Here is a 27,931-nt window from a genome sequence, read left to right on the forward strand (position 1 = left end):
TAAACTAATCAAAAGCAAGTCAATTTTACCTCGCTTGGAGCTGTCTTTTTCTTTTACTTGATGGCATTTGAGATCTTTTTTTCCAAGTTTGATCCAAGTCTGTTCATGGGCCGACCTCTTGTTTTGACACATGGCAGGCTTTGAAGATCATTCACATTGCTTAATGTCGCCTCTTCGTAGGTTAACAAATTTTTTCCTTTGCTTCTCTCTTGATATTCTTCCATCTCAGCCATGACCTTGTCAAATGCTCGGTGCAAAATTCCGATCAACTCTTCTGACTCGGATGCAAATTCACATATATTGTGCGACCAAAACACCAATTCATCAAATCTCTTACTTCTTGGCTCCAGTAGAGGTTCATCTTGGCTGCTCTTGATGTGTGTATGCCTCCTCTTTATGTTCTTGCTCTAACGTTCCAATATGTATTTCGGTGCCACATTATACACTCGCTCAAAGCTTAGGACGCTTAGGGAATGGCGGCACAATATGCCCCTAGACTCAAACAGCAAGCAATGGCACTTTACATCTCGTGATACTGCATCGTAGGTGACAAAAAACTTGTTGAATGTGGAGTTGGAAACCTACTCTATGACTTCATATGTTGTGAAACCTAGGGTTGAATGCATTGATCTTGTGATACAGTTCACTTTACCTCTGAATTGAGCTTGAACTTCCCTGAACTTCTCAAAGGTATATACATGCTAAAACTGTGCCTCTATTGCTGATTTTGTTGCGCACGGTATCACAGTGTGAAAATCTGCAGCATCGAATTATCTCTCTGCTTGCTAGGAAATTGTCATATTGCTTCACGAATTGTCTCAAGGAGCAATTATGTGTGATGAACTTATTAAAAAATGAATGCATGCTCTCACTTTTTTGTGTGCTTCTCATCCCAGCCGAAAAACGGTGATCCAAGTAAACCAGAATCCATATGTGCCAATCCGCGTACAGCTCTACAAACCAAACCAAACTCATAAGGTCTAGTGAACTGAAAATATTGCATGCTTTGGGGAAAAAAGATATGAGCATAAAAATAATTAGAATTGAAATCTCAATTACCTGAAAGCCACTTGTTGCTTTCAAGGCCGTACTTTCCAAGGAAATCGATCGAGTTTCTGTCAAATGCTTCTTTTGTGTACGAGTTCTAAACAACATGGCTCATCTCTTGTTCAATTTCGTTGCGTCCCTTGTAACCATTTAATTTTCTTGGGATCTTCTTTATAATATGCCAGATACACCAGCGGCGAATTGTTGTTGGCATACACAGCTCAATTGCCCTTTGAATCGATGTACATTGATCGGTAACAATACCTTTTGGTGCCTTCCCTCTCATGCAACGTAGCCAACAATCAAATAGCCATTGAAATGATTGGATGTCCTCATTTCTCATCAGCACGCAAGAACCTAAAACCAAATTGTACCTGCATAAATAACAAGCACACGGTGGTGAACCGAAATATATACACTCACTGAACATCAAAAATATATTTGAAAGAACCGAATACCTGTTTGTGTTATATGTGGTGTCAAATGAAACCACATCTCTGAAATAATCAAATGCATCCCTGCTTCTTGCATAAGCTCAGAATGCATGTTTAATGCAATGATTGCCTTCAAGGTTGAGCTCAAAGAAGAAATTTTGGTTCTTTTCTTTCATTCTTACTAGGTACTTCCCAAATTCTTTGGCATCGTCTTCTTCGGAAATATTCTGTACTTCCCTTGTGCTGTAATTCTTGATGTCTTTTTCTATAAAACCTAGTTCACGGTGGCTACCAGCTGTTGCCACAAATGATTGGTAAGTTTTACTCGGTCTGATTTCGGCTTCCTCATGGGTTTCAATGGTACGACGCATGAACATGCTAAGCTCCCTGTGTTGTTTGAACATCTCAGCCTGGTCTGGACAACAAGGATGTGAGTGATCCAAAACAACCTTGGAAATTGTCCAAAGACCAACATCCTTCATTATATGTACGTAAATTCTGGCCGGACAATTTAACCCAGCTGAAGGATTTGTCTTCAAGGTTGGAGATATCTTTGATTTCCACCTCCCCTCGCTAGAGCATACAATTAGTTGATTCTTAATCTTGTCTCCGTCTCGAGTCGTGTTCCTTATTTGGGTGGAAAAATCGGCAAGTTTGAAATAATGTTTGTAGAACTTTCTAGCTTCTTCTAGTGTCTTGAAAATCATTCCCACCTTTGGGACAAATTTTTCATCCACAACACAACTGATCTGCACAGTAAACCGAAATCTTAGTTATGGTGAACCGAAATCTTAATTACGGTGAAACAAGTATATAGTGCTTAGGGAACAAAACAGAATATATTCGTCTAATTTTTTTAGACTCCTTTCTGCATACTGAACCGAACACATGCACATGGTGAATCACCTCTTTAGTACTTACCGAACCGAAAAGTTACTCACATTTACTCACAGTTACTCACAGTTTCATATTATCAATTCAATTCAATTCAATTCAGATGTAGATCACCTCAGTCCATTCAATTCACTTCAAATAAAATTAGCAATTTCATTCCATTAAATTCGATTCAAAATTCAATAATCCAAACCTCATCAAATTGATTCGTTTCAGAAGAATCATCCAAATCGCAGTCATTCAACTGATTTGAAGTTGATTCATTCATTGTTTCAATTCAAAAGTGCACATCAAAGAAGAAAACGAAGAAGAAGATGAACGACGAAGCTAATTGCGATGAATCAATCCAGATCCATAATATAGAGAAGAAAAACGCGAAAGAGGAGAACAATAGATTTAATTAGGTTGAAGAAGAAGAAGAACAAGAACAAGAACAAGAAGAAGAACGCGAAAGCGATTTACGTTGTATGAAAGGGTTTAAGTTGAGAAACGTTGATCACGCAAAATAAGAATTACGTTATATACGTTATAAGAGGCGCGTGTAAAACACACGAGTATGTGGAGCATGGAGTGAATGTTACTTGGATACCATCCATGTAATTTTTACATGGATGTAGAGCTTTTCCGTATTTTTATAGATATTTTTAATACGCTATAATTTTACTATTATTATTCTATACAAAAAAATAATAGGTAAAAAATGTATATAAACAAAAAAAATAAGAATTCTATAAAGAATAATAATATCCATGAGAGAGTACTAGAGAAAAAATATTATAAAAAAAATAACAAAATTAATCATATGAACAATGAAGGACAAAATTGAAAGATAGAAAATAAATTTCAATCTAATGTGAAAATGTAAACGCAAAAGCTATCATTTTTAGCTTACGTTTGATGCTTCAAACGCTAAGCCAAACACACCCTAAATTTAATTTACTTTTCTCCCATTTGATGCCTTGATGTTTGTTTGAGTGATTTAAAGTTTTGAAGGCAAGAATGACTTAAAAAAAATGGGAAAAAAATGCAAAGTGGAGAATTTAGGATGAAGTGGAGAATTCATAGCGACGCGTACGCGTGAGAGGGAAGTCTGTCATGCGACGCGAGACAAACGGGAGCCATGTCAGACTTTTCCTTTGAGTATAGGAGGCATTTGAACGGAGGAACTATTCCGTCCAACTTTTAAAAACGTCAAAACTTAAAAATATTTTTCAATAGTCAAAAATAAAAATATCCATACAAAAAAAGGTCAAAAACCTATTTGTTTTACTCAAAAACATAATAGAATATTTTAGGGTAAAGCAGCAAGTGTTACTTTAATCTTTATTTTTCTTTAGTTTCTTTGTGCTTTTTTTTTTAATTCTTGATTGTTTTGTACTTCTTGCTCCACCTTGTTTTGAACTCCTTTACCTCAAAATAATTTGGATCAATTAGAAGGTTAAATTGAGTCGAAAATCCAATTTCAAGAGCCATTTTAAATATTACCTCAAGAATATTGAGAAATAATATACAGAATCATCACTAACGTACAATAGGGACCTCCCGTCACTAACAAAAGCTTCACTCGACAGAGACAGTCGGGGAAAAAAAATATTATGTAACTATAATTACTAAATCAAGAAATGCCACAGCTTAAAATACTACTTTAAAAGAATGCATTCCAAGAAAAGTAGAATCGTTAGACAATGTTCGTCACATTTTTAATTAATAAATGACAACACAAAATATATTCAATCCTTTGACAAGGCACGAAAACCCAAGGGGCAAAATGCATTTTGCTTGCCCTGATCTTGAGATAGATACTAGCATTAGTATATAGGGTAATCTGGAACCCAGTAGGGTATCAATGATCAATTAGGTAAACAACATTGGCAGTGAGGAAAATTGAAACTCACTTCAAAGACAGAGTTACTAGCACTCACGATGACGCCACAGTTTGCCCATATCTTTGCATAACTCTTTTAGTGGCAAGGGCTGCAGCCTCGCTGGCACGCATTGTCCCAGTTGCCATAATTGCTGCAAACTCTTTGACGATCTCATCTTGAACCTTACTGCGAGCATCACCAAGGGGATCTCCTGTAACCCCTTTAGGAGATGACATTTGTTGTGCCTCGCTTGTTGGTTTCGCAGAGGGTGACATTGAGTTTCCGGTCGTCTTAGATTTATCATCTCCGCTTTTTGATCCATCATCTGTGGACGAGTTAGGAACACTAGTCTTTGCAGTGTTAGTCAAGGGAGGTTGCAAAGGACTAGTTGTTGGGGGCCTAAATTGCGGTACCTGAGGAACTCCACCTGACTTCAACGTTGCCTCCAAATTCTGTATCATGGGCACTGGAAAATTGAGATTATAAATATAAGATTTCAGATGATAGAATACCAAGCACACATCAACATAAATGAAAAAGAAAAGCTTAAGGAATAATCATATCTTTATAGCAGTTTCAAGTTAACATCATATAATACATTGTGCTTGCAACTCTAGAGACCATTCTACATTCACAAGGGAAAATTCTTCAACACAGACCTGATAATTGTAGTTCGCAGATAACTATCAGAAAAATGGGAGTGGAGTAAGAGATGAGTAATTTTTACCGAGATGCAAAGCCACATTGAATGCTCAAGTAAGACGAAATAAATAAAAGAAGTTACAAATTCAGATGCATGAAAACATTGATGTCATCAAGTTCCACATCCAAATGCATAAAAACACTTAAATGCCATCTACCATAAAATAGTTTCAAACACCCATATTTAATAGAATTCAACTTTCTTCTATTTTGCATAAGAACTTACTCTCTATCTAGTAGAGAATAAATACTTTTGATTGCAATTGCATTTGCCCCATTTGCTCTTCCACTAATATTGAGAAATAAATTCCCTACTTATTTTTACATTAGCATCTTTTAAATTCAAAACGCAGATTACTAGTAATAATAGTGCCTATCAATTCACTGGTAATAAAATTATCCATATCTAGGGAATGCGGACAACCATAACAATTGAGACTTGAAGAACAGAGTAAAGCAGATGATGACTTACATATAAGTGCACCCATTGGGCTGCTCATTACTTCATTAGGGAGTTGTAGGATATATTCCGGAATGGTTGAACCAACCAAAAATTGGGCAATTTCATTGGTAAAGTTGTTGCAATTGTGCGTAAGCAAACTATATGTCTCGGCTGTGTAACGGGGACTAATCTCCTGCAAATACATTTCAAACACATCCTTGGGGACATGTGTGACACCTAATTCTACCACTCTAAGCGGAGTTCCATAAGGTGTTGATCCAGCAAGAGAATGTTGCACGCCCGCACCGAAGTAATACTCATTACCATAAACCACAATTCCAGTGTGCCTGCAAACAAATAGAGATCCAAAGTTTTTAACACCCTTCCGATGTGTAAAAGGAAAAATAAAATAACACAAAACTAAACATTCAAGATAATTGCATGAGCATGACTACAAAGGCATTAGAATGTTCTGCGTCATATATTATCAATTTCTACACTAGCTCAGCAAACAGAGTATGCAAGTTAAATAACATTTTGATATGCCAATTTAATCAATAAAATATACAATAAAAAAAGAAAAATAATTGAACATTCAAGATATTTGGCCTGTCTACAGAGAAATGCAAGAGGAAAAGAAAAATAAAGTAAAGGCATCAGAATGTCCGGGATTTAGGAGAAAATATCTATTTCTGCACTATTTCAACAACTGCTCAAAATCCACAGATCAAAGCATCAAATTACACATCCTTACGAGTCCATATTTGTAGAGTAACATAACTGATTATGCATTCTGATGGAGAGCATTTAACTCATCACCAAAGAGATACACTCACCATATGCCCTCAATGGCTTTCCCCAAGAAAGTAGTTGAAAGCTGACGAGCAAGTCCTTGGCTTAGGTCATAAATATTTAGAGTAACCCTGTAACCCTCCTGCAATGATAAATTATAGGATAAATGTGTACGCAATTGCAAAGCACAAAGTATATCAAACTACAAGAAAGGAACAAAAATAGGCAGAGATAATTAGTTCACATATGCACATACCTCAGCCATCTACTGCAGTTGAATATAAACTAGTTAGCCTCCTATAAACTGTGTGGTGTTTGATATAATCAAATAGACCTCAAGAACCTGACAGAATCAATAAGGCAGCTACATAAGAGGCTTAAACAATCAACCATAAACCTTGGAAGGGACACAAGTCTTCAATTGAGAAGGATCCATGCATTTATATCAAAACACGCCAATTCTTTGCACTTGTTTTCACTTCTACCCCAATTTCGGATACATATGAAATAATAAATAAAAGAAAAAATCTGTCGTTTCTCGTTCCAAGTACCTTGGGCTGCACTTTGGATACCTGTTTCTAAAAGGAAAAGCCAGAGAAACCATAAACAGAAACTCGTTTGGTTTTGGTTCTAAAATACATTTAAAATTTGACAAAATATTCTCGTATTTTCTATACTATCTAAACATGAGTACAGAAAATATCCTATCTCTGCCCATTTGTATCTGTATTAAAGAAAAAAGCCAAACGCATATGAGATTAATTAAATCCAAACGCCATCATCAAAACTAAAAGAATCTGGGAAATAGATAATAATAATAATAATAATAATAATAATAATAATAATAATAATAATAATAATAATAATAACCGACAACGTTAATTGAAAATGCTATTGCTTTTTCGTTCCCAGAAATTAGGGCAGGACCAGCACTCCAAAGCTTCAAAGTTTCAGATCCAATCCAGAATAACCATCAAAAACAAAAATTAAAATAAAAGATTATTCATACATCATAGTTAATTTCCGTAGAATATACCAGAGAGAGAACTAACAATGTGCGAAGGCAAGTAAGAATACGCGAAAGATTGTAGAAGGTAGCCGTTGAGACTTGAGATCTGAATCTTCTATTCCCACCCCTTGTATGGTGTGCGTCTAATACCTTCCAGAAGAACCTACAATATGCCCCCGAGGAAGGGTACCATTGTCAATTCGATCCGCATAAATAAATAGGATAGTTTTTTTTTTTTTTGTCAAATGGATTGGACAATCCAAATTTTAGGCTGCCTTTGTTTTTAAAAATAGAATAGAGGATGACACTGAAACAGAAATAATAGGACAAAGACATTAAAAATTATTGTTTATGTATTATATTTGAATATAATAAATAAAACATTACTAATATAATATTCAATATCATATTTGAATACACATAAAAATACATAAACAAGACTAAAATATTAGATAAAATGAATAAAATAGACATCCCTCCCCTCCTTCCCTGTATCTCTATTCCTTGCCCTCCCTAACCTTTCGCTAAACTTTTCTCACTCTCTCCGGTGGACTACTCTTCAACACATCGCATTCCGTTTTACCATACCTCTCTTGACTGCAAGAATGTTGTCATTGTTCCCATTCTCACGAATCATGTTAAGGTACGCTCTTCTTCAAATCCCAAATTCTGTTCCTCATTCCGCTCTCGGTCTTTGCTTCCCTTCAACTTCATCCCTACACTCTCACTCTCACTCTCAGCCCCAATCGCTTGATGAAGCTGTTGATTCCTTCACTCGCATGCTCTTTATGTGTCGCCCTCCATCCATCCTTCAATTCCCCAAGATTTTGGGATCTCTTGCCAAGACCAACCATTGCCCCACCGCCATTTCCCTTTTTCAGCAATTGCAATCCAGGGTAATCGCTCCCAACTTATTTACTTTGAATATCTTAATCAATTGTTCCTGCGGAATGGATTTGGACCACTCTTGCTGTCTCTGCTTTTGCAAAGATTTTCAAGAGTGATTTTCAGCCTTATACCGTAACGTTGACAACAATCATCAAAGCTCTCTGTCTATGTGGTAACGCTGAAAAAGCACTGCACTTTCATGGCAGAGTGCTGGCTCATGGATTTCATTATTAGTTTTATGAGCACTTCCATGTTGGAACACTATATTTTATACAATAAGAAATTTGTTATTGAAAAATAGACAGTGTTGTGAATCATCTTTGTTATTGATTATTGTTTCTGGTCATTATATTTGAGCTATATCTAGAATGGCTATGTATGTGTATGTGGATGAGCTTCATCATGAATGAATTTGGGTAATGTTTCCTATATTGTCTTTGCTGAAGAAAGAATAAAGACAGGGTCGATTGTTTACTCAAAATCAAACTCATGTAAATATACATCATTAGTTAAACCCTTAAAAGTGGGTAATTAAGGAGCTAATGCTTAGCAGTATTCATAATAGTTAGAGTTGGTTGGGAGTTACGGAATTCTACTATTTTGTGCAGTTCTTGTTAGCTTGTTGTCCCCCACTATAAAGAAAATATCCTCTATATATTCTTCTAATTATCATATTACCAACTCAATAATTCTTTCATTGATTTAGCTTCTGCAAATTCCAATCTTTTACTGTCATTCAAAGCCAAACTGAGCAAAGTTTCATGTAAGTGCAATATTAAATTTTGATCAAAATTTACTACCTGGATACTATTATTAGTACTTGACTATATGAATTGAGCTTATCATGAAGATTGTGTTTTTTTTTAGTAAAAGGGACTTTCTTGTTTTTTTTTTTTTCTTTGGAGATGCAAAGAAGATGGAGAAGAAAAGAGAGATTGTGGAGCTGTATAGGGAGAGGCTGGACAACACTCTTGCCTCACCTCATATGACAAATTATCACATGCTCAAAAACCTTGTTCAGACTCAACTCTTGCATTCTTCAAAACAACAAGGTACTAATAACAGCATTCCTTAGCCATATTTGCTTTGTAATGATTGAATGTTTATTAGTACTATAGTTGAGGAGTGTTTCTGAATATAGTAAAGGGTCTAGTACAAGTACACCATCATACACTGATTGGAAAGTATGCTATCTACACTACAACTATGCTATATTTTTATTGTCCATCCTTTTAGATATAGAACTTGAAATCAGTAATTTGCATTGTTGTAATTTTACTTCTTTAAACAGATAAAATAGGATAATGAAGGGTTTCGTGTTATATATCGCGAAGGGCCGGAGGGAACTCCGTTTCAAGTGGCCTTATATCCGTTTCAAGTGGCCTTATATTATTGTCCATTCTGTTCCTATACATCTCAGTTTGAAAGATTCGTGTCATCCATTTAATTTGGTAATTTTGGTAGTTGTTAATCTAACACTGGTTGATCTTCCTGCCAGAATTCTACCAAGGTGAAGGTGCCGATAGCTTAAGGTGAAGAAAGAAAATTCCTAGAAGAAAATGAGCTAAGGGAAAAGAAAAGAAAAGCAGCAGCATGAAGGTATGGACCATAAGTTTAAGCTTTTGGTTAGAAATTCATTTGTTCTGTTATTCTTTGTATACATAAAATCTTACATAGGTATGGACCATATATCTCACTGTGTCCATCAATCACACTTATCTTCATATTTATAATCCCTTGTGCTTTTGTGCAGCCAACACTCCATTTCTTTCAAAATGGAAAAAAGGCTGATGAACTTATAGGTGCCGATGTTGCATGATTGAACTATATTACAGAGAAACTCTTCAAGTAATCCTTCAAACCTTCACTTTATGTAATGTTTTGGTTGCTGTTATTTCCTTTCACTAAAGTTTTGCATTGCTAGCATTTCACGTAGCAGTGCAATTCTATTCTGCATGTTATTATTGATCGGTCGTATATCGTTGTTTCAACTTGCTTTCCCGTTAATTCATTGAGCTATGGGCTGCTCACATATCTTGAAACTTCAAGCATGCATGTTTAGATACCTGTATATGAAAAAGATTATTGCTTTGCATTGATAATTATTGTATTTTGCTTTAGTATTGGTCTTATTGGTTCAACTTTGACAACATTGCACATCTGTTAAAATTGAGACAAGGCTCCTTTAAAGGGAGCTTGTTTGTAAAGTGAACCAATAAGAGTGAATTCATTTGTAAATAAATATTGCTGTGCACTTAGATTAAGCAAAAGCTGGATAGGCTCTTACTCACTTTAGAGGCAAGCTCTGTTTTGAAGAGCTATTGCTATCTGCCACAGCCAAGCACATTTAGATCCTCTGGATTGGGGTATGAATGGGGAGTTTTGACCACAAACTGACCTAGGAGGCTAGGACTTCTCTCCGTGAACACCCCACTTTTGTTTCTAGCTTGGGTAGACTTTTCTTTTTGGTAACAGAGGAAAGCCATTGTTTTAATCAATTGAGATGCTTTTGCATTGTAGTTTTGATGTAGCATAAAATGTAATTGAAGCATGGAAATTTGACTAACTGTGTGTTCTCTGTTCCAGGAAGGACTGATGGTTTTCAGAGGTGGGAATGGCTGATGGTTGATGAAGTACAAAATGATCAAACTGCAACTGCTTAATATTTTATTTTTTTTTAAAATATTATTCACAGTCATCATTTTATTCTATTTCAAATTTCCATGAGAGAAGAGAGAATATGCATACATGTTTAGGACATGGGACATATGCATTTACATGTAGAATATCGTTGAGCCTGAAGTTTCAAGAACTTGTGTCACTTATTTTTACACTTAATAATAGTTTTCGAGCTTTATTTTTCAGAAGTGGACCATTTGAGTTATGCTTGTTCATTCCATCTCTACATGGTTGATTTTTGTGAAATACAATATATGAGTTTCCCAGGTGTTCTTGAACCGCTCCGTTTAACTATTTTGGGTTCTTTTGCATAAGAAACCTTTCCAAACTAGTGCAACACCATGAAATGAGGTCTACTAATTGCAAATTATCTACTCTTCAACCTTATTAACAATGAACACCGGAAAAACTAACATCGAAGACTGGACGTAACCTTATGAAAAAGACATTATTTTTTAAAAAAAAAATAATTTACAATAAATGAATTTATATTTATTTTAAACCATATACAAGATATTAATTTCTAACCAAAATCTTAAAACAATTAAACAATTTCTAACCAAAAGCTTAAACAATTAAGCACCCATTTTGAACAAGTTTCTGCAGTAGCATAATTAAAACCAATACGTAAAACTAACTATGCACTAACATCAAAAAAATCTTGCATGTAAAATTATGCTTGTTTGAACCTAAGTCTGCACAAAATAAAATGATAACTCAAAGAGATTAACTCTAATTCTAAGTATGCAATATAGCTCTAATAAATCCGGTTTTCTGACTATTTCCCAATGACCAAAACATTTTTTCCAGTTGAGAATTTGTGGAGAACCTGAGTGCAATAGAAATAACTTCATCATCAGTGAATCCAAGTTCGCTGAGTATATCACCAGCCTTTTTTTCCTCACGAGTGTTTACCATAGCTTGGGCAAAAGCATCCAAACGTTTTCCCTGTTGATCGAACACATATTTCAGCGTGTCAGTTAACTCCTTCATCATCTTGGTATTCTTTGTCGCTTTAAATGAGGAAGGCTTCTTTCCTTGTTTCTTCCCAGAAGATGAAGCCACAGAATTTGATTGTTGGAGTAGAGATTCACTACAATCATGATTTGAGTTAAAGAAATCCGTATCTTTTTCGTCCATTTCTTCATACCCATTCATTTGCACTTCTTCTTCAGCGTCATTGCCGCATACAGCAGCATCCCCATTTGCTCTTTCCTTACAAAATATTTTTTCCAAGCGCGTATAAAGGGGAAAAGGCTTTCCTGGAGTATACAACCTTACTCCTTGTTTCTAGAAAAAATAAAAAAAAAAGATCAATAAAGAAGGACAGACTATCAAGTAGAATAAAATTAATTCAACAAAATCAAACTTGTAAACCAACCTTCATATAAGCAGCGAGGATCTCTTTGTTGTCCACAACCACACATTGCTTCACATCATCCCATCCAAAACCACTACAGTCTGCCATGTCAGCAGCAAATTGATATTTCTCTTTCAACCTCTTAACCTTATTTATGCAATGAGTTATTTGAAAATCACCACTTGGAAACCTCTCATTCATTTTTACAGCAAGTTTCTCAAAAGATCCAGACCTAAATTGACCTGCATCAACTATTCTTCCTTCAATAACAAGCTCCTCCATAAAACCAACAAATACCTCTGTCTCCTCATCAGTCCAAACATGTCTGTCTATTTGTCCCTACAATCTAGATTAACTAAATCAAAATTCAATTGAACATCATAAACATATCATGACATTATCTTTATAATGTATCAATACAATATATTTAAATAAAATACACATAATAATTCAAATAAAATACACATATAATGTATCAATACAACACAAAAGCATATCTCCTTAAATGCACCTCATACTTTTAAGAGGCATCAAATCCTTTGTTGAATCTGCAGTTTTGATCCAATCCAGAGAGAGAGAGAGAGAGAGTAGCACAATACAAATAGATTATAAGTTTAACCCAATATGACAAGTAATCAAAGCAAGAATTAAAATAAATCAATGAACCTTAAGTGGAAGCATACTTCATTCCTCAGCTCATTACAATTAAGCACTCCTTAAACAAATCAAATCATTAGAACAACGACTTAAAACCTAAGAGAACATCCTAACAGAGAAACAGCCATTCAAAGGGAAGCAGATCCAAATAGCACCAAAGATACAGTATTCCATGCCATACAAGTCCAAACAGAGTGTACAGGGACACTTCAGACAAATAGAATGCGAAAAAGTTGGAACAGATCAGGTGATGACCAATGCTAAGAGAGGGAACAACAGATGAAGGGAACCCAAGGAAGGATAAATTAGCCAAACTATCAAACACAAGCCAAAGGCAGTTAGCTTGGCTAGAAGAACATTCTTTGGTGAAGGTGTCCTAAGACATGGCAACTAGCAGCTTGAACATTGGTATGTATAGTTCAGGTTGCCTTTCCATCAATTATTTTTTCAAAATCTAGGTAATCAATGCTTGTTTTTGAAAGAAAGTGACAACAAGAGATTAAGTGAGCTAAGCATGAGTTCCAACTTCCAACCAAGCTAAAAATTTTGATAAGAAATCAAGGAATGGCAAGTTAGTTGGAAACTATTTTTTTTATTAAATTCATTAGACGGGGAATTAAAAAGGATAAGAAAACCCACCAGATATAATAAATATTATGAAACAAAGCTAACCAATCTTTCAATCAATCTAAAAGGTAAATTGGGCTGGAAAAGAGTTAAATATGATTGTAAGCAGGAAAATGCAAGACGTAGATATAAACAGAAATCACAGAAATGTGAAAACAGGAGGCTACAAAGAAAGATGATCCATCTTTTAGGAACTCAGAAAAATAGTTATATGATTAGGTCTTAGTTGATGTTACCACTTTGACACTGTTGAAGAAAAATATGGAAAAGGAAGAAAAGACGATTGTACAAGTAACAAATTAAGGAATATAAAGATTTCAGAGAATATTAAGATTAGAGAGAATGAATCAAAATGAATCAATAATATACATTTTCAATCAAATAAGCCAATCATATGACAATTAATTAATTAGGCTATGCATCCACTCATTGTACATTTCATGTGCTAAGTTGTCTCGCCAAACAGTCTATTCATTGCTGCCCTCTACACTGTCAATCATTTCATCATCGCTATCTTGGTTATCACCATGCTTCTCTCCAATAAGCACTTGCTCATTCTCAAGTGATATGTCCTCCTCAAGATCGGAGTCCATATTAAGCCGAATAAAATTTTGTAATAAACAACAAGCAATAATTATTTTATTTTGTGTCTTGATTTGGTAGAAACAAGGACTCCTCAAAATTGCCCATCTCTTCTTCAATAAACCAAAACAACGCTCAATAATGTTCCTAGCTGAAGAGTGCTTCTTGTTAAAATATTCTCGAAAGTTTCTAGGCGCATTTCTACCATAGGCCCATTCTTGTACGTGGTATCGAGTTTGCCTATATGGTGCTAGAAACCCCTTGCAATTAATATAACCAGCATCCACTAAATAATAATTCCCTATAAATTAAAAGAGACACATTATGAGGATTAAGAAAATTGTATGCATTAAAAATTTTGAAGTGTTTTTGTTACCTAAAATTTAACTATTACATACCAATTGGTATCTTGAGGTTATTACGACGTGAAATTGCATCTCTAAGGACTCTTGAATCCGATGCGAATCATTCCCATCCACTAAGTACGTACACAAAATTCATATCTCGAAACGTACTTGAACCATTTCCATCGGGGATCTATGCAGTCATCTGGAACAGGAACAGGCTTTGCAAACAACAGGCTTTGGACATGTATTACCGACGACAAAACTTTATTAAAATACTTATTTATTGTTTCTCCTTACCTATAAAATCTAACTTGGAGTGTGCAATTCTTTTTATGATAAGCTAAAATTATTAAAAATATAATCACTTGCTCAGGTATATTTACATGACATTCATCGCTTAATCCACCCTGAACTTTAAGTAACTCACATAATCTTCCTAATGCATCTACGCTCATCCTTAATTCCCAAATACAATTCCTATCGCCTCCTCCTATGATGCGGCTTAACACATTCCGTCTTAAGGGATTAGTATTAATTTCTCTATTCCTAATCAACAAATGTCTCCTTCTCTTATTTCTCAGATAAAAAAAATGCAAACATCAAAATTAATATTGTGGCTGTCTCAAGTTCAATCTCAATCATAAAATAATAAAAAAAATCGCCTAAATTGTTCAGAGTGGTCCAATGGTTCCATTCTTCCTTAACAACAGATAAAAAATAAATCATAATTTATTATAAAATAACATAAATACTATAAATAATCAATAAGAATAAAAATAACAACATCACCAACTAATTATTTTATTTTTGCATTTAAATCAATAAGAAGAGTTCAATATAATTTTTTTTCATTCCTTATTCCATTCTAAACAAAATATGTTCAATCATTCATTCACAGCAGGATTGCATAAATTAAAAATTTTGACACCAAAAAGACCATTTCTCATGTCCATATTCAATTTTTACATTTTCAAATCACAAACAATATAAACAAATAAAAATAAAAGAATTCAAAAGAACCCAATAATTTAAAGTAAAATAATGCAAACGAAATTAAGAAACAAAGAGGAAAGGCAGAGTTATATACATGCGTGACTGAGAAAGAGAAGAACACATGAATTCCAAAAGTTGTGACAAACTCTAATAAATATTTTGCTTTTGAAATGTTGTAATTAAATTAGTTGAACAAAAAAATGAAGAGGAGAGACAGTAAAGAAGAAGAAAAATAAACAAAGAAAAAGAAAGAAGAATAAGATAAAGTATTAAACAATAGAACACCGGAGAAAGAAGAGAAATAAGAAGAAGAAGAAAGGGACAGAGAGCAAAGAGAAAGAGAAGAGACAGAGAGCTAGACCTGGGAAGTGAAACGAAAAAAGAATCTGAAAAAGAGAAGGAAGAAGGAGAGACGAAATAGAGAGCATGGGGAAGATAATCTTGGAGGAGAAGGCTGCTGCACAACACATAAAATTAGGGCTTATGATATGATTTAAAAAAGGGTAACAATGGAATAATAATAATATGTAGGGATAAAATGGAAAAGAATTTTCATTAAAAAATCTGTGTCCACTTTGTTAATTCCCGTGTCCATCATTGTCCTCCATAAAAGAGTGGACACTAAAATTAAAAAAACTGTTCCAAAGACAATATGTCCACTGTCTATGTCTCTGCTACCAAACACGTTTTAAACATTTAATGTCCATGTCTTTGTGTCCATCATTAGTCCCATGTTTCACACATCCACACAACACACTCACACACACTACATGGATACTACGGAATTAAACAACATCCAGTCTCAGCTGGAATTTAAACCCGGATGCAGCTTGATGAGAGGCGTACAAATCCTTCATCTGTGCCAAGCCTCAGCTGCAACTAGGATAGGGTTTGAATAGGATTTTCAGGTGCGGATTAAGCTCAATTTTATCTGACCCGCATTTTATACGTGTGTGTATATATATATATATATTGGTTAATAATAATTGAGTTTTTCTTATTATTTTATTAATTTTTAATTTTAGATTTACTAAATATATTGGTTCACTTAACTGAATGTATTATTTATGATTCACTCAATAATGTATTCACAATCCTTATTAAAATCAAGGATCATGTGATGTTTGCACCAAATGAAAATGAAGGTATGTAATTAGTTTTAATAAATAAGTTCAATATTTTTGTTTTTTTTTTCTATATTGATTAGCACAATTTTTTTCGTGACATATGATACTGTAATGATATTGATTATTTTATAAATAGGATACATGGACCACGATGATTGTTGGTATCGCTTTTCAATGAAAATGATCCAAGGAGTAAACACTTTTTGAAGAACATTCGGGCATATAATAATTTGTTTTGTTTTACTTCTATTGGTGGAAGGGTTGATACATCTCTTAGTAATAGAACAGGTTCGCCTCAATTTATTCTTTGTGGTCAGAATTATCACAGAATTGGTAGTTTACTTCCAATGACTGGTAAACCACCAAAGTTTGCTCAGTTGTATATCTTTGATACTGAGAATGAGTTGGCAAATAGAGAAGGAATTTTTCAGTATGATTTGATATTTTGATTATGTTTTAAGTAACTCCCAACTATTATTTTTTTCAATTTTTTTTCATTCTTTTTTATGTATAAGTACCTAACATTTGTTTTTGTATAAAGTTTGACCAGTGGTATAGGTTCTTTGGATTCAACATTAATTGAAGATTTATTGAAAATGATCTATGAAAATAATATTGTTGCTAAATTTTTTCAGATGGTTAAACAGTTCTATCAGCAACATCCTGATGAATCTTTTTCCATTCGGTTGTTTAGACATCGACCTGCAAACCCTTGAGTGTATAGTAAACCCATAGGTGCTAAAATTACTGGTCTTATTGTTGGTGACTTCAATGGCTCAAATACTGGAAGCGATATCATTGTTCATTCTAAGAATGGACAGTTATAGCGTATTCATAAGATACATACTTGCTATTGGCCATTGCAATATCATTTGTTGTTCCCATATAGTAAAGATGGATACCAAGAAGATATATCGTACCGTCATGTTAGAAGTAGAGAAAACATACTCACAAGACAAAGAATTTCTCTTCGAGAATTTGTTTGCTTCTGAATTCAAGAACGAGATGTTGAGTTTGGGATAATACTTAAATCTAGAAGGCTGTTTCAACAATTTACTGTTGATTCTTTTAGCATGGTAGAGTCACAATGACTTCTGTATATTAGATTTGACCAGAAAAAGTATAAGATCTCATATGTTGCAAAGAGTTGAGGAGGCCAAGGAACGAGGAGATATCGATGCATCGTCCATTGGAACTAGGAATATGTTGCCGCCTTCTTTTACTGGGGGAAGAAGATATATGTTTAATAATTGTCAGGATGCTATGTCTATTTGCAAACAATATAAATACCCTGATCTATTTATTACTGTAACTTGCAATCCAACTTGGTTGGAGTTTCAAAAATACACTGAACAGACTCATATTCCTATATCTGATCGACCCAATCTTTCATGCAGATTGTTTGAATTGAAAATTCATTCTTTGATGACTGATTTAAAGGAAGGTGTCTTATTTGGACATGTGAATGTAGGTAAATTTCATGAAGATTTTTGTTTCTTATCTAATAATGAATTATATTTAAAATTAGATTTTTCTTTTGTTCAGGAATGTATACAATTGAATTTCATAAAAGAGACTTGCCACATGCATATATATTGGTTTGGCTTCAAAATGTACGTAGTATGCAAACAATTGAAATCATGGATAGGGTTATATCAGCTGAGTTACCAGACCCAACGAGATTTCCAAAGTTGTATAGTGTTGTTACCAAATATATGATTCATGGTCCTTGTGGTAAATTAAGACCTTCTTCTCCATGCATGAGAAATGGCGGTTGTTCTAAATTTTTTCCTAAAAAATTTGTTGACTCGACAAGTTTTGATAATGATGGTTATCCAATATATAGAAGGCGTAATATGGGGATTACATACATAATAAATGGTGTAGTTGTGGATAATCAGTTTGTTGTTCCTTATAATCCAATGCTCCTAATGAAATATCGAGCTCATATCAATTTGGAGTTTTGTAACAAGTCAAATGTTATCAAGTATTTGTTCAAATATATAAACAAGGGCCCAAATCGTGTCACTGCAACAGTTAAAAATGTATAAACTCAGGAACATGGTGTTCAAAATGTTGATGAGATTAAGCAATTCTACGATTGTCGATATCTAGCACCTTGTGAATCTGCTTGGAGATTACATGCATTTGATATTCTTCACAAGTGGCCATATGTTCAACAGTTGATATTCCATTTGCCTGGAAGCCAGAATTTGATATTTACTGATGATGATAAGATTCCAAAAATTGTTGAGAAGAACAAGTATAAGGATACAATATTTATTGCTTGGATGCGAGCTGATGTTAAGTTCCCGCATGGTAATCATTTGTTATATTCTTAATATCCAAATCAATTTGTTTACTTGTGTGATACTCAGGAATGGGTTCCAAGGTAGAGAAGGTTCTCAATTGGAAGGCTAACTTTTATCCATTCTGATTTGGGTGAGATATTCTATTTGCGTCTATTGCTCAATGTTCAGAGGGGTTGTAAAAGTTTTGAAAGCATTCGTACTGCTGATGGTGTTTTATATGATTCTTTCAAGGCTGCTTACAATGCTCTTGGTTTATTGAGTGATGATCAAAAGTTCATTAATACTATTAAGAAAATTGTAGAACTGTCTTCTGGTTTTCAACTTCGTAAGTTATTTGTTACATTGTTGGTATCTAATTCAATGAATAAACCTGAATTAGTTTGAAAAGACACTTGAAGACTATTAACTTATGACATTTTATATTATAGAAGACGTGAGTTGTAATTGCCAGGTATTTTGCAAACTCCTGTTTGATTATTTATTATTGATTAAGTTTATACGTAAATGGTTATATCATGATATGTTTAGTTTTTATTTGTAATTTATGTGTTCTTTTTTTCACTTATTTCTTAGAGCTCATAATCACATAAGAAGAACTTGAAATTCTTTGTTTGATTGAAGTTGAAAAATTATTGCAAATAAATGGCAAAAGCTTGAAAGATTTTTTCCAAAAGCCTTTTCCTAATCAAGATTTAGTTTCTCATTTGTCAAATTCTATGATTATAAATGAGTTGAGTTATGATGTACATCAACTTCGGGAGTAACATGCTATAAATTTGAATAAAATGACAGTTGAACAAAAACTCATTTACCAGAAAATAATTGACGCAGTTACAAATAAAAGAGCTGGCTTCTTTTTTGTTTATGGATTTGGTGGTACTGGAAAATTTTTTTTGTGAAAATTGTTGTCTTCGCGTCTTTGTTCAAAAAGGAGAATTGTTTTAAATATTGCTTCTAGCGGTATTGCATCTCTATTGCTACCTGGTGGGAGGACTGCACATTCATTATTTTGCATCCCAATCAAGTTGAACAAGGAATCTGTGTGCAATATTAAGAAAGATAGCCAACGAGCAAAACTCATCTGTCGTGCTTCTCTAATAATATGGGATGAGGCACCCATGACGAATAAGTTGGCACTTGAAGCCCTTGATAGGACTTTCCGAGATTTAATGAGTTAAAATGTGTCTTCGGCTCGTGATATTCCCTTCGGTGGGAAAGTTATTGTGCTTGGTGGTGATTTTAGACAAGTGTTACTAGTTATTCCTAAAGGAACTCGTGCTGAAATAGTTATGGCTTCAATTAATTCGTCGTTTCTTTGGAAACATTGTAAGGTAATGTAGTTGACAAAAAAAATCTTCAGTTGCAAAGAGACTCCTTAGTGTAAAATTTGGATGAAGTAAAAGAATTCTCTAATTGGATTTTAAAAATTGGTGAAGGTTCTTATGCGGTTCAAAAAGAGGATGAAATTATTGTTGATATTCCAAGTGATTTACTTATTCCTCCGACTGACAATCCAATTCAGGATACTGTTTCAACTATATATTCACATATTGATGATAACCATGGTAATACTTTGTACTGTTAAGAACGTGCTATACTTGCTCCTGCTGTTGATATTGTGCAGTAGATAAATGATTTTGTTGTCGATACACTTCCTAGGTTAGAAAAGGTTTATTTGAGTTTTGACTCTATTTGTAGAAGTGATTATCACGATGGGATTAAAATTGATTGATTGACAACTGAGTTTTTGAATTATATTACATGTTCAGGGATACCAAATCATGTTCTTAAATTGAAAAAATGTGCTCCTATTATTTTGCTAAGGAACATAGATCAGGCAAATGGATTGTGTAATGGAACTCGACTCATTGTTCAAGATCTTGGAGATAATATTATTGGTGCTGCAATTGTGTCTGGAAGTAACATTGGTGTCAAAGCTTTTATTCCTCGGATGAATTTAGTACCGAGTGATTCTGGTATTCCTTTTAAATTTCAGTGCAAGCAGTTTTCAATTAGTCTTTGTTTTGCGATGACTATTAATAAGAGTCAAGGGCAAACTTTATCTCTAGTTAGTATTTATCTTCAACGAGCAATTTTTTCTCATGGACAGTTATATGTTGTGATATCTATAGTGACAACAGGATCAGAATTGAAGATATTATTGTCTAATGAAGATGATAACTATTGGAACTCCACATCTAATGTTGTTTATAAGGAAGTTTTTCAAAAAATATAATTTGGTAAGTGGATTATTCAACAGAATTCTTTGTTTAGTATATTTTTCCCATACCCCTATGGATCCTACTTTTTCCTAATTCCTATTGTCTTCTGCATTTGGGCTTTATTTTGGTCCATATGCCATAAATTCTATATTCAGCTATCGTTCAGAAGAGGTACCATGAGTCTATTGACTGAGTGTTCTTTGTTGATATGCAGGTCTAACATTGCTGACAATGGATTTGGATTAGGGTGTTATTAACGATGATGACCACCTTATTAGAGGAAAACAAAATGTCTATTTAAAAGGTTCTACTATTATTATTTTAGTTTGGTTGTATTTCTTTAATGTCTATTTTAAGACAAAGATTTTTACTAATGTAAAAAGTAATGATATGAAACAATTAAAAAAGTTGAGCTTATGTCATGAATAAAAATTTTCAACTCGTGCGTTGTACGGGTCTTCTGCTAGTATATATATATATGAAGTGTTGTGATTGATTGGCTTGTATGTATGTATGTATGTTTTCAAGAAAAAAGAATTTCTGGTTTCTCTAAGAAAAGTGATACGGTTTCGAGTAATTGTATTATTAAATACATGGATGATGTCGTAGTATCCTTGCTATCAGAGTGGCGCAACCAAAAGCGCGACATTCTGGCAGACGGCAGTAAGGCTGTTATTCTACCTGCAACCTGACATTACCGAGCCCTACGTCTGGATATGATTACTCCACTGTGTACAGTCGCGCACAGGGGCCTCATGAGTTTCAATAAACAATGTACATCGCAGAACTTTAAAAAGATGGCCAAGAAATATTCTCATAGTGAGTAACGGTCCTTATGGTAGGGTGTTCATATGTTCATATAGTCTCTGGCTAGGTGATAGGGAAGATTTATTGTCGGTCTAGACTTTCCTCTTGAAGAGAGGGGTTACTTCATTGTTAGTATAGCTCCCAACCGACAAATAACTCTCACATCAAATTAAATTTTGGTTTTGTCACGAGTACAAACCCCAATGAAAATTAACCGAAGTATTTGAACTTCGGGTTGTCTCACAAGGAATTACAATGAAGTGCTCAATTATTGGCTATGAAAATGCAAGAGGGGTTTGATTTGGAAATTGACAAGAAAATGTAAATGGCAAGAAAAGTAAATCAAGCAAGTAATTAAAGAAAGCAAGTAATAAAGAGAGACATTCATGGCAAGGATTGAGATCATAGGCTTTCCATCCTAGTCACTAACTACAATAACTGACAAGAATTTATCTTATTTTGTAATCTCCAATATTGGAAGAAAGTGTAAGTTATCTTCCATTAGTGAAAGTCAAACAAGACTAGCTAATCTCAATCCAGATATCCTAATCAAAAGCATAATAAATATGCAAGAATAATAAATCTACCAACTACCAACTGCAAGAAAAGTAAATTAACAACTCAAATCATCAATAAAAGAAACATCAACATCAAATTGCATTAAAAGAGATCTAAATCCAACATGAGCATTCATGAGCATAAAAGAGAGCATAAAAGGAAAATTAACACTACAAACTATGAGAGTCAAAGAGTAGAAGCAAGAATTCACAAAGGAATTGAGATGAAATCATGAAATTGGACCTAGATCTAAGATGGAATTATCCTAAGAACCCTAATTCTAGAGAGAAGAGGGAGCTTCTCTCTCTAGAAACTAAATTACATGATGCTAAGCTACAACTAAGTGCTCCCCCTTTGCCCAAGCTTGAATTCTACATGAAATAGCATCAGAAATGAGTTGGATTGGGCCCAAAATGCTTCAGAAATTGCCCCCAACGTTTTGCCTTTAAGTGAGTCACGTGCGAGTATCAGCGCGTACGCACCATGTGCGCGTGCACGTCTATTGGTTATTTCTTCATCCGCGTGGACGCGTCATGTACGCGTGCGCGTCTCTATGCGAAGTCACTTTTGCGCGCGCGTGCCTTTTACGCTTGCGCGCCCATCGATGCATTTTCGATTCTTGTTTCCTCATGCATTCTCCACTTTGTATGCTTCTTTCCTCATTTCTTCTATCCAATACTTGCCTTATGAACCTGAAATCACTCAACAAACATATCAAGGCATCGAATGGAATTAAAGTGAATTAAAATAACCAATTTAAGGGCTTAAAAAGCATGTTTTTACATTTAAGTATAAATTAAGGGAGAATTACAAAACCATGCTATTTCATTGAATAAATGTGGGAAAAAGTGAATAAATCCCCTAAAATAAGCACAAGATAAACTACGAAATCGGAGTTTATCACTAAGCAGGATGGAAGTCCACCCTATAAGGTAGCCTTTAGTACCTTAGAGTTTACAGTTTCTCTCTGCGGAACATCTTAATAAATTATCTCTCTCTAAGGGACTTTTCTACCCTTAGACTTTTAAATAAATCTAGTGCCCAATCTATTTATCTGAGTCTCTTAAGCCTTTTGTCACAAATTACCACTTTACCCTTACTACTTTATAAATTTTCTATTTTGTCCTGTTTACACTAACTTTCTCTTTAACTCTTCGCCTTAGGTTTTATAGTGATTCTTTTACCCCTAAATTTACTAATTCAATTAAGAAAGATAGCCAAAGAGCAAAACTCATCTGTCGTGCTTCTCTAATAATATGGGATGAGGCACCCATGACGAATAAGTTGGCACTTGAAGCCCTTGATAGGACTTTCCGAGATTTAATGAGTTAAAATGTGTCTTCGGCTTGTGATATTCCCTTCAGTGGGAAAGTTATTGTGCTTGGTGGTGATTTTAGACAAGTGTTACTAGTTATTCCTAAAGGAACTCGTGCTGAAATAGTTATGGTTTCAATTAATTCGTCATTTCTTTGGAAACATTGTAAGGTAATGTGGTTGACAAAAAAATCTTCGGTTGCAAAAAGACTCCTTGGTGTAAAATTTGGATGAAGTAAAAGAATTCTCTGATTGAATTTTAAAAATTGGTGAAGGTTCTTATGCGGTTCAAAAAGAGGATGAAATTATTGTTGATATTCCAAGTAATTTACTTATTCCTCCGACTGACAATCCTATTCAGGATATTATTTCAACTATATATTCACATATTGATGATAACCATGGTAATGCTTTGTATTGTTAAGAACGTGCTATACTTGCTCCTACTGTTGATATTATGCAGCAGATAAATGATTTTGTTATTGATACACTTCCTAGGTTAGAAAAAGGATTATGCAGCAGATAAATGATTTTGTTATTGATACACTTCCTAGGTTAGAAAAAGGTTTATTTGAGTTCTGACTCTATTTGTAGAAGTGATTGTCAAGATGGGATTGAAATTGATTGGTTGACAACTGAGTTTTTGAATTAGATTACATGTTCAGAGATACCAAATCATGTTCTTAAATTGAAAAAATGTGCTCCTATTATTTTGCTAAGGAACATAGATAAGGCAAATGGATTGTGTAATGAAATTCGACTCATTGTTCAAGATCTTGGAGATAATATTATTGGTGCTGAAATTGTGTCTGGAAGTAACATTGGTGACAAAGCTTTTATTCCTCGGATGAATTTAGTACTGAGTGATTCTGGTATTCCTTTTAAATTTCAGCGCAGGCAATTTTCAATTAGTTTTTGTTTTGCGATGGCTATTAATAAGAGTCAAGGGCAAACTTTATCTCTAGTTGGTATTTATCTTCAACGGGCAATTTTTTCTCATGGACAGTTATATGTTGTGATATCTATAGTGACAACAGGATCAGAATTGAAGATATTATTGTCTAATGAAGATGATAACTATTGGAACTCCACATCTAATGTTGTTTATACGGAAGTTTTTCAAAAAATATAATTTGGTAAGTGGATTATTCAACAGAATTCTTTGTTTAGTATATTTTTCCCATACCCCTATGGATCCTACTTTTTCCTAATTCGTATTGTCTTCTGCGTTTGGGTTTCGTTTTGTTCCATATGCCATAAATTCTATATTCGGCTATCGTTTAGAAGAGGTGCCATGGGTCTACTGACTGAGTGTTCTTTGTTGATATGCAGGTTTAACATTGCTGACAATGGATTTGGATTAGGGTGTTATTGACGATGATGACCACCTTATTAGAGGAAAACAAAATGTCTATTTGAAAGGTTTTACTATTATTATTTTAGTTTGATTGTATTTTTTTAATGTCTATTTTAAGACAAAGATTTTTACTAATGTAAAAAGTTATAATATGAGACAATTAAAAAAGTTGAGCTTATGTCATGAATAAAAATTTTCAACTCATGCGTTGCACGGGTCTTCTGCTAGTATATATATATAAAGTGCTGTGATTGATTGGCTTGTATGTATGTATGTATGTATGTTTTCAAGAAAAAAAGAATTTCCGGTTTCTCAAGGAAACGTGATACGGTTTTGAGTAATTGTATTATTAAATACATGGATGATGTCGTAGTATCCTTGCTATCAGAGTGGCGCAACCAAAAGCGTGACATTCTGGCAGACGGCATTAAGACTATTATACTACCTGCAACCTGACGTTATCGAGCCCTACGTCTGGATATGGTTACTCCACTGTGTACAGTCGCGCACAGGGGCCTCATTAGTTTCAATAAACCATGTACATCGCAGAACTTTGAAAAGATGGCCAAGAAATATTCTCATAGTGAGTAACGGTCCTTATGGTAGGGCGTTCGTATGTTCATATAGTCTCTGGCTATGCAGGATGGAAGTCTACCCTATAAGGCAGCCTTTAGTATCTTGGAGTTTACTGTTTCTCTCTACGAAACATCTTAATAATTTCTCTCTCTCTAAGGGAGTTTTCTGCCCTTAGACTTTTGAATAAATCTAGTGCCCAGTCTATTTCTCTGGGTTTCTTAAGACTTTTGTCACAAATTATCACTTTACCCTTACTACTTTATAAATTTCCTATTTTGTCCTGTTTACACTAACTTTCTCTTTAACTCTTCGCCTTAGGTTTTATAGTGATTCTTTTACCCCTAAATTTTCTAATTCACCATTATACACTCATATTTTTTCAAAAAGACTTTTTTACCATTTTATAAGTTAATTAACTGTTTTTATGTCGTACTTTATCTTAAATTTACTATTATATCCCTAAGTATTTTAAGTAAATATTGTTTAGTCTTATTAGTGACAAAATTACCAAGTTGACCTTTTGACTCCACTTTTACCAATTTACTCCTGACACTTTTAATTAATACTAATTTTACCCTTAATTACCAAAAGACTATTTTATCCTTAGATTACTTTTCTTACTTTATTAATTATCGTACTTCCACTTTTTAGCCTAATGTTACTACAACTTTTATTTAGGCGCAAAATTTTATTTTAATTATAATTTTGACCAAATTCTTTTATATAATTACAATTTTACCCCTACGACTATTAAGATCACAATTTGCACCTAACTTATCTTAATTATATTTTTAGCCCTCTACTTCTCTTTAATGACTGAATTATCCTTTATGTTGTATCATACTAACTCTATAAGACTAAAACTTGATTTCTAGACTCTTTTTAACCTTTTTATTCCACACTTTCTATACAAATTCGTGGCTGAATTTCCAGGAACATTTTTACATGTATCAAACTCAGGAATTCTTCAATCTCAGTCTACTTAAATCTACCTAAGATCCATGTAAACTTAAGTATCGGAGTTTCTTGCAGGTACTACCTCACATTCTTACTCAAAGAGATCGGACGACTTCATTCTAATAGAGGAGACGTTAACATCACCACTAAAAGAAGTCCGGACCTCACATTCAGGCCCAAATCACCAGTTTCAGGTAACCCTTAGAACAATTATTTGTATTTATTTTATCAAATTTTATTATAATTTTATATGTTTATTTAATTATGGCCGAGTTAAACAATTTAACTAATAATCTAACAGTTAAACTACTAACACGATTATCCAATATTTTAATTGAGTTAATTATTAGTTTGATTTTGATAACTATGTTCTCTAGTATTGTGCAAAACCGCAAAATGGATACAAATTCAAAAAGGGGAGGAGGTTTAGTTAATATTTCATACTATTGCCCCAAATATTAGATATGCAGAGTAAATTTTCATTATGGTCCCTGAGATTCATCCAATTACCCAATTCGGTCATCAAAATTCCAATTTCACTATAGTGATCCTCCAGATAGAGCTCCAGGCACCCTTGGGTCCCTTCTAGTGCTGAGTCAGTGTCAGAGTGTTGATGTAGCCATCTTTTACTACGCAGGATAGATCCAATGGCTACTTGGCTAGGTGACGTGGATACATTCCCATTTGAACCCAATTTGGTCCCTCCCCTAAGAATTCAACCTTGAGACCTTCTAGACCAATGAAAACCTTTCTTCCCTCTTCAACCCTGATCAATTTTGTCATGATTGCTTCACTCAATATCGTGACATGAAGTCAATGGATTCGTCAGCCACAATGAAGGCACAGACTCCTCACCGTCTCTTTCTCCTTGGTTTGAGGCGGTGCTACTACGCTCAAACTAAACGATGACTTTCTTGGTAGAGGAGCCACCATCGACGGTAGATCCACACTTTTCTCTTTTTTCACAAACGAAGCTACTGTGCCTTCTCTTGTGCGGCATTGGAATCTTTAGCTTGGATTCTCTGCCACTAGAAAACCATTTTCATCTTCGTCCAGCTCCAACGACAATACTACTTCACTCCCTGCAACATCAGAGTCTACGTCAGCAACTTTCTATGACTGAAAAATGAAGATCAAGTTGTGCACTTCGTACACCTTAGCCTTTCACTCTCCAATCATCTCCATTTTTTCCTGTCACCTCCAATTTGTCCTTCCTACCAGCTTTGCCTTCGTAACGTCCATAATGGGAATAACAGAACTTCCAAATCTTGTAGGTATCGGATGGAACAATCTTGAATATGAAGGGAATAAAAGGAGATTTGCATGTAGAAGTCTCGCATCCGGCGGAGGGCGACGATGACATGGGAAAAGAGGCAGTGCCAC

The 27,931-nt window shown here is 34.3% G+C and overlaps 2 protein-coding genes and 1 long non-coding RNA gene across 10 annotated transcripts; 2 read left to right on the forward strand and 1 right to left on the reverse strand.

The window, feature by feature from the left end:
- Positions 1 to 4,013: 4,013 nt before the first annotated feature.
- Positions 4,014 to 7,290, reverse strand: LOC130946420 (uncharacterized). 5 transcript variants are annotated; one of them, XM_057875168.1, is made up of 5 exons: positions 7,229 to 7,290; positions 6,433 to 6,519; positions 6,221 to 6,318; positions 5,415 to 5,731; positions 4,014 to 4,706 (listed from the first exon to the last, which is right to left on the reverse strand). In XM_057875168.1, exons 2-5 carry the CDS (start codon positions 6,439 to 6,441, stop codon positions 4,294 to 4,296), a joined length of 837 nt encoding a protein of 278 aa, XP_057731151.1. In that variant the 5' UTR covers positions 6,442 to 6,519; positions 7,229 to 7,290; the 3' UTR covers positions 4,014 to 4,293. The 5 variants fall into 5 exon arrangements, with proteins under 5 accessions (XP_057731151.1, XP_057731154.1, XP_057731155.1 ...); XM_057875171.1 differs by having other exon boundaries at positions 7,213 to 7,260; XM_057875172.1 differs by lacking the exon at positions 7,229 to 7,290 and adding an exon at positions 7,186 to 7,204.
- Positions 7,291 to 7,682: 392 nt separating this feature from the next.
- Positions 7,683 to 10,940, forward strand: LOC130944142 (uncharacterized). Of its 4 annotated transcripts, XR_009071974.1 has the most exons (7): positions 7,683 to 7,828; positions 7,926 to 8,081; positions 8,780 to 8,836; positions 8,979 to 9,125; positions 9,572 to 9,672; positions 9,827 to 9,921; positions 10,660 to 10,940. It is a non-coding gene; the product is annotated as an uncharacterized LOC130944142 (long non-coding RNA). The 4 variants fall into 4 exon arrangements; XR_009071973.1 differs by lacking the exon at positions 8,780 to 8,836; XR_009071972.1 differs by having other exon boundaries at positions 7,707 to 8,081.
- A 6,639-nt stretch (positions 10,941 to 17,579) lies between these two features.
- Positions 17,580 to 25,022, forward strand: LOC130945295 (uncharacterized). The gene is made up of 10 exons (XM_057874027.1): positions 17,580 to 17,916; positions 17,991 to 18,424; positions 18,503 to 18,764; positions 18,824 to 18,837; positions 18,926 to 19,082; positions 20,194 to 20,322; positions 20,527 to 20,733; positions 23,934 to 24,062; positions 24,324 to 24,530; positions 24,991 to 25,022. Exons 1-10 carry the CDS (start codon positions 17,580 to 17,582, stop codon positions 25,020 to 25,022), a joined length of 1,908 nt encoding a protein of 635 aa, XP_057730010.1.
- Positions 25,023 to 27,931: the final 2,909 nt, after the last annotated feature.

Source organism: Arachis stenosperma, chromosome 8 (genome assembly GCF_014773155.1).
Source record: "Arachis stenosperma cultivar V10309 chromosome 8, arast.V10309.gnm1.PFL2, whole genome shotgun sequence".
In the NCBI taxonomy this organism is placed as follows: Eukaryota; Viridiplantae; Streptophyta; class Magnoliopsida; order Fabales; family Fabaceae; genus Arachis; species Arachis stenosperma.

Excerpts from the sequence above, each read along its gene's own strand:
- LOC130946420 (XM_057875168.1), bottom strand. Across the intron at positions 5,732-6,220 it reads AAAGCCATTGAGGGCATATG|GCACACTGGAATTGTGGTTT; the intron begins GTGAGTGTATCT and ends ATTTGTTTGCAG. Across the intron at positions 4,707-5,414 it reads CCCAATGGGTGCACTTATAT|TGCCCATGATACAGAATTTG; the intron begins GTAAGTCATCAT and ends TCAATTTTCCAG.
- LOC130945295 (XM_057874027.1), top strand. The coding sequence starts at position 17,580 with ATGTTGCAAAGAGTTGAGGAGGCCAAGGAACGAGGAGATATCGATGCA. Across the intron at positions 19,083-20,193 it reads GTCTTCTGGTTTTCAACTTC|GTTCTTATGCGGTTCAAAAA; the intron begins GTAAGTTATTTG and ends AAATTGGTGAAG. Across the intron at positions 24,531-24,990 it reads TTTAGTACTGAGTGATTCTG|GTTTAACATTGCTGACAATG; the intron begins GTATTCCTTTTA and ends GTTGATATGCAG.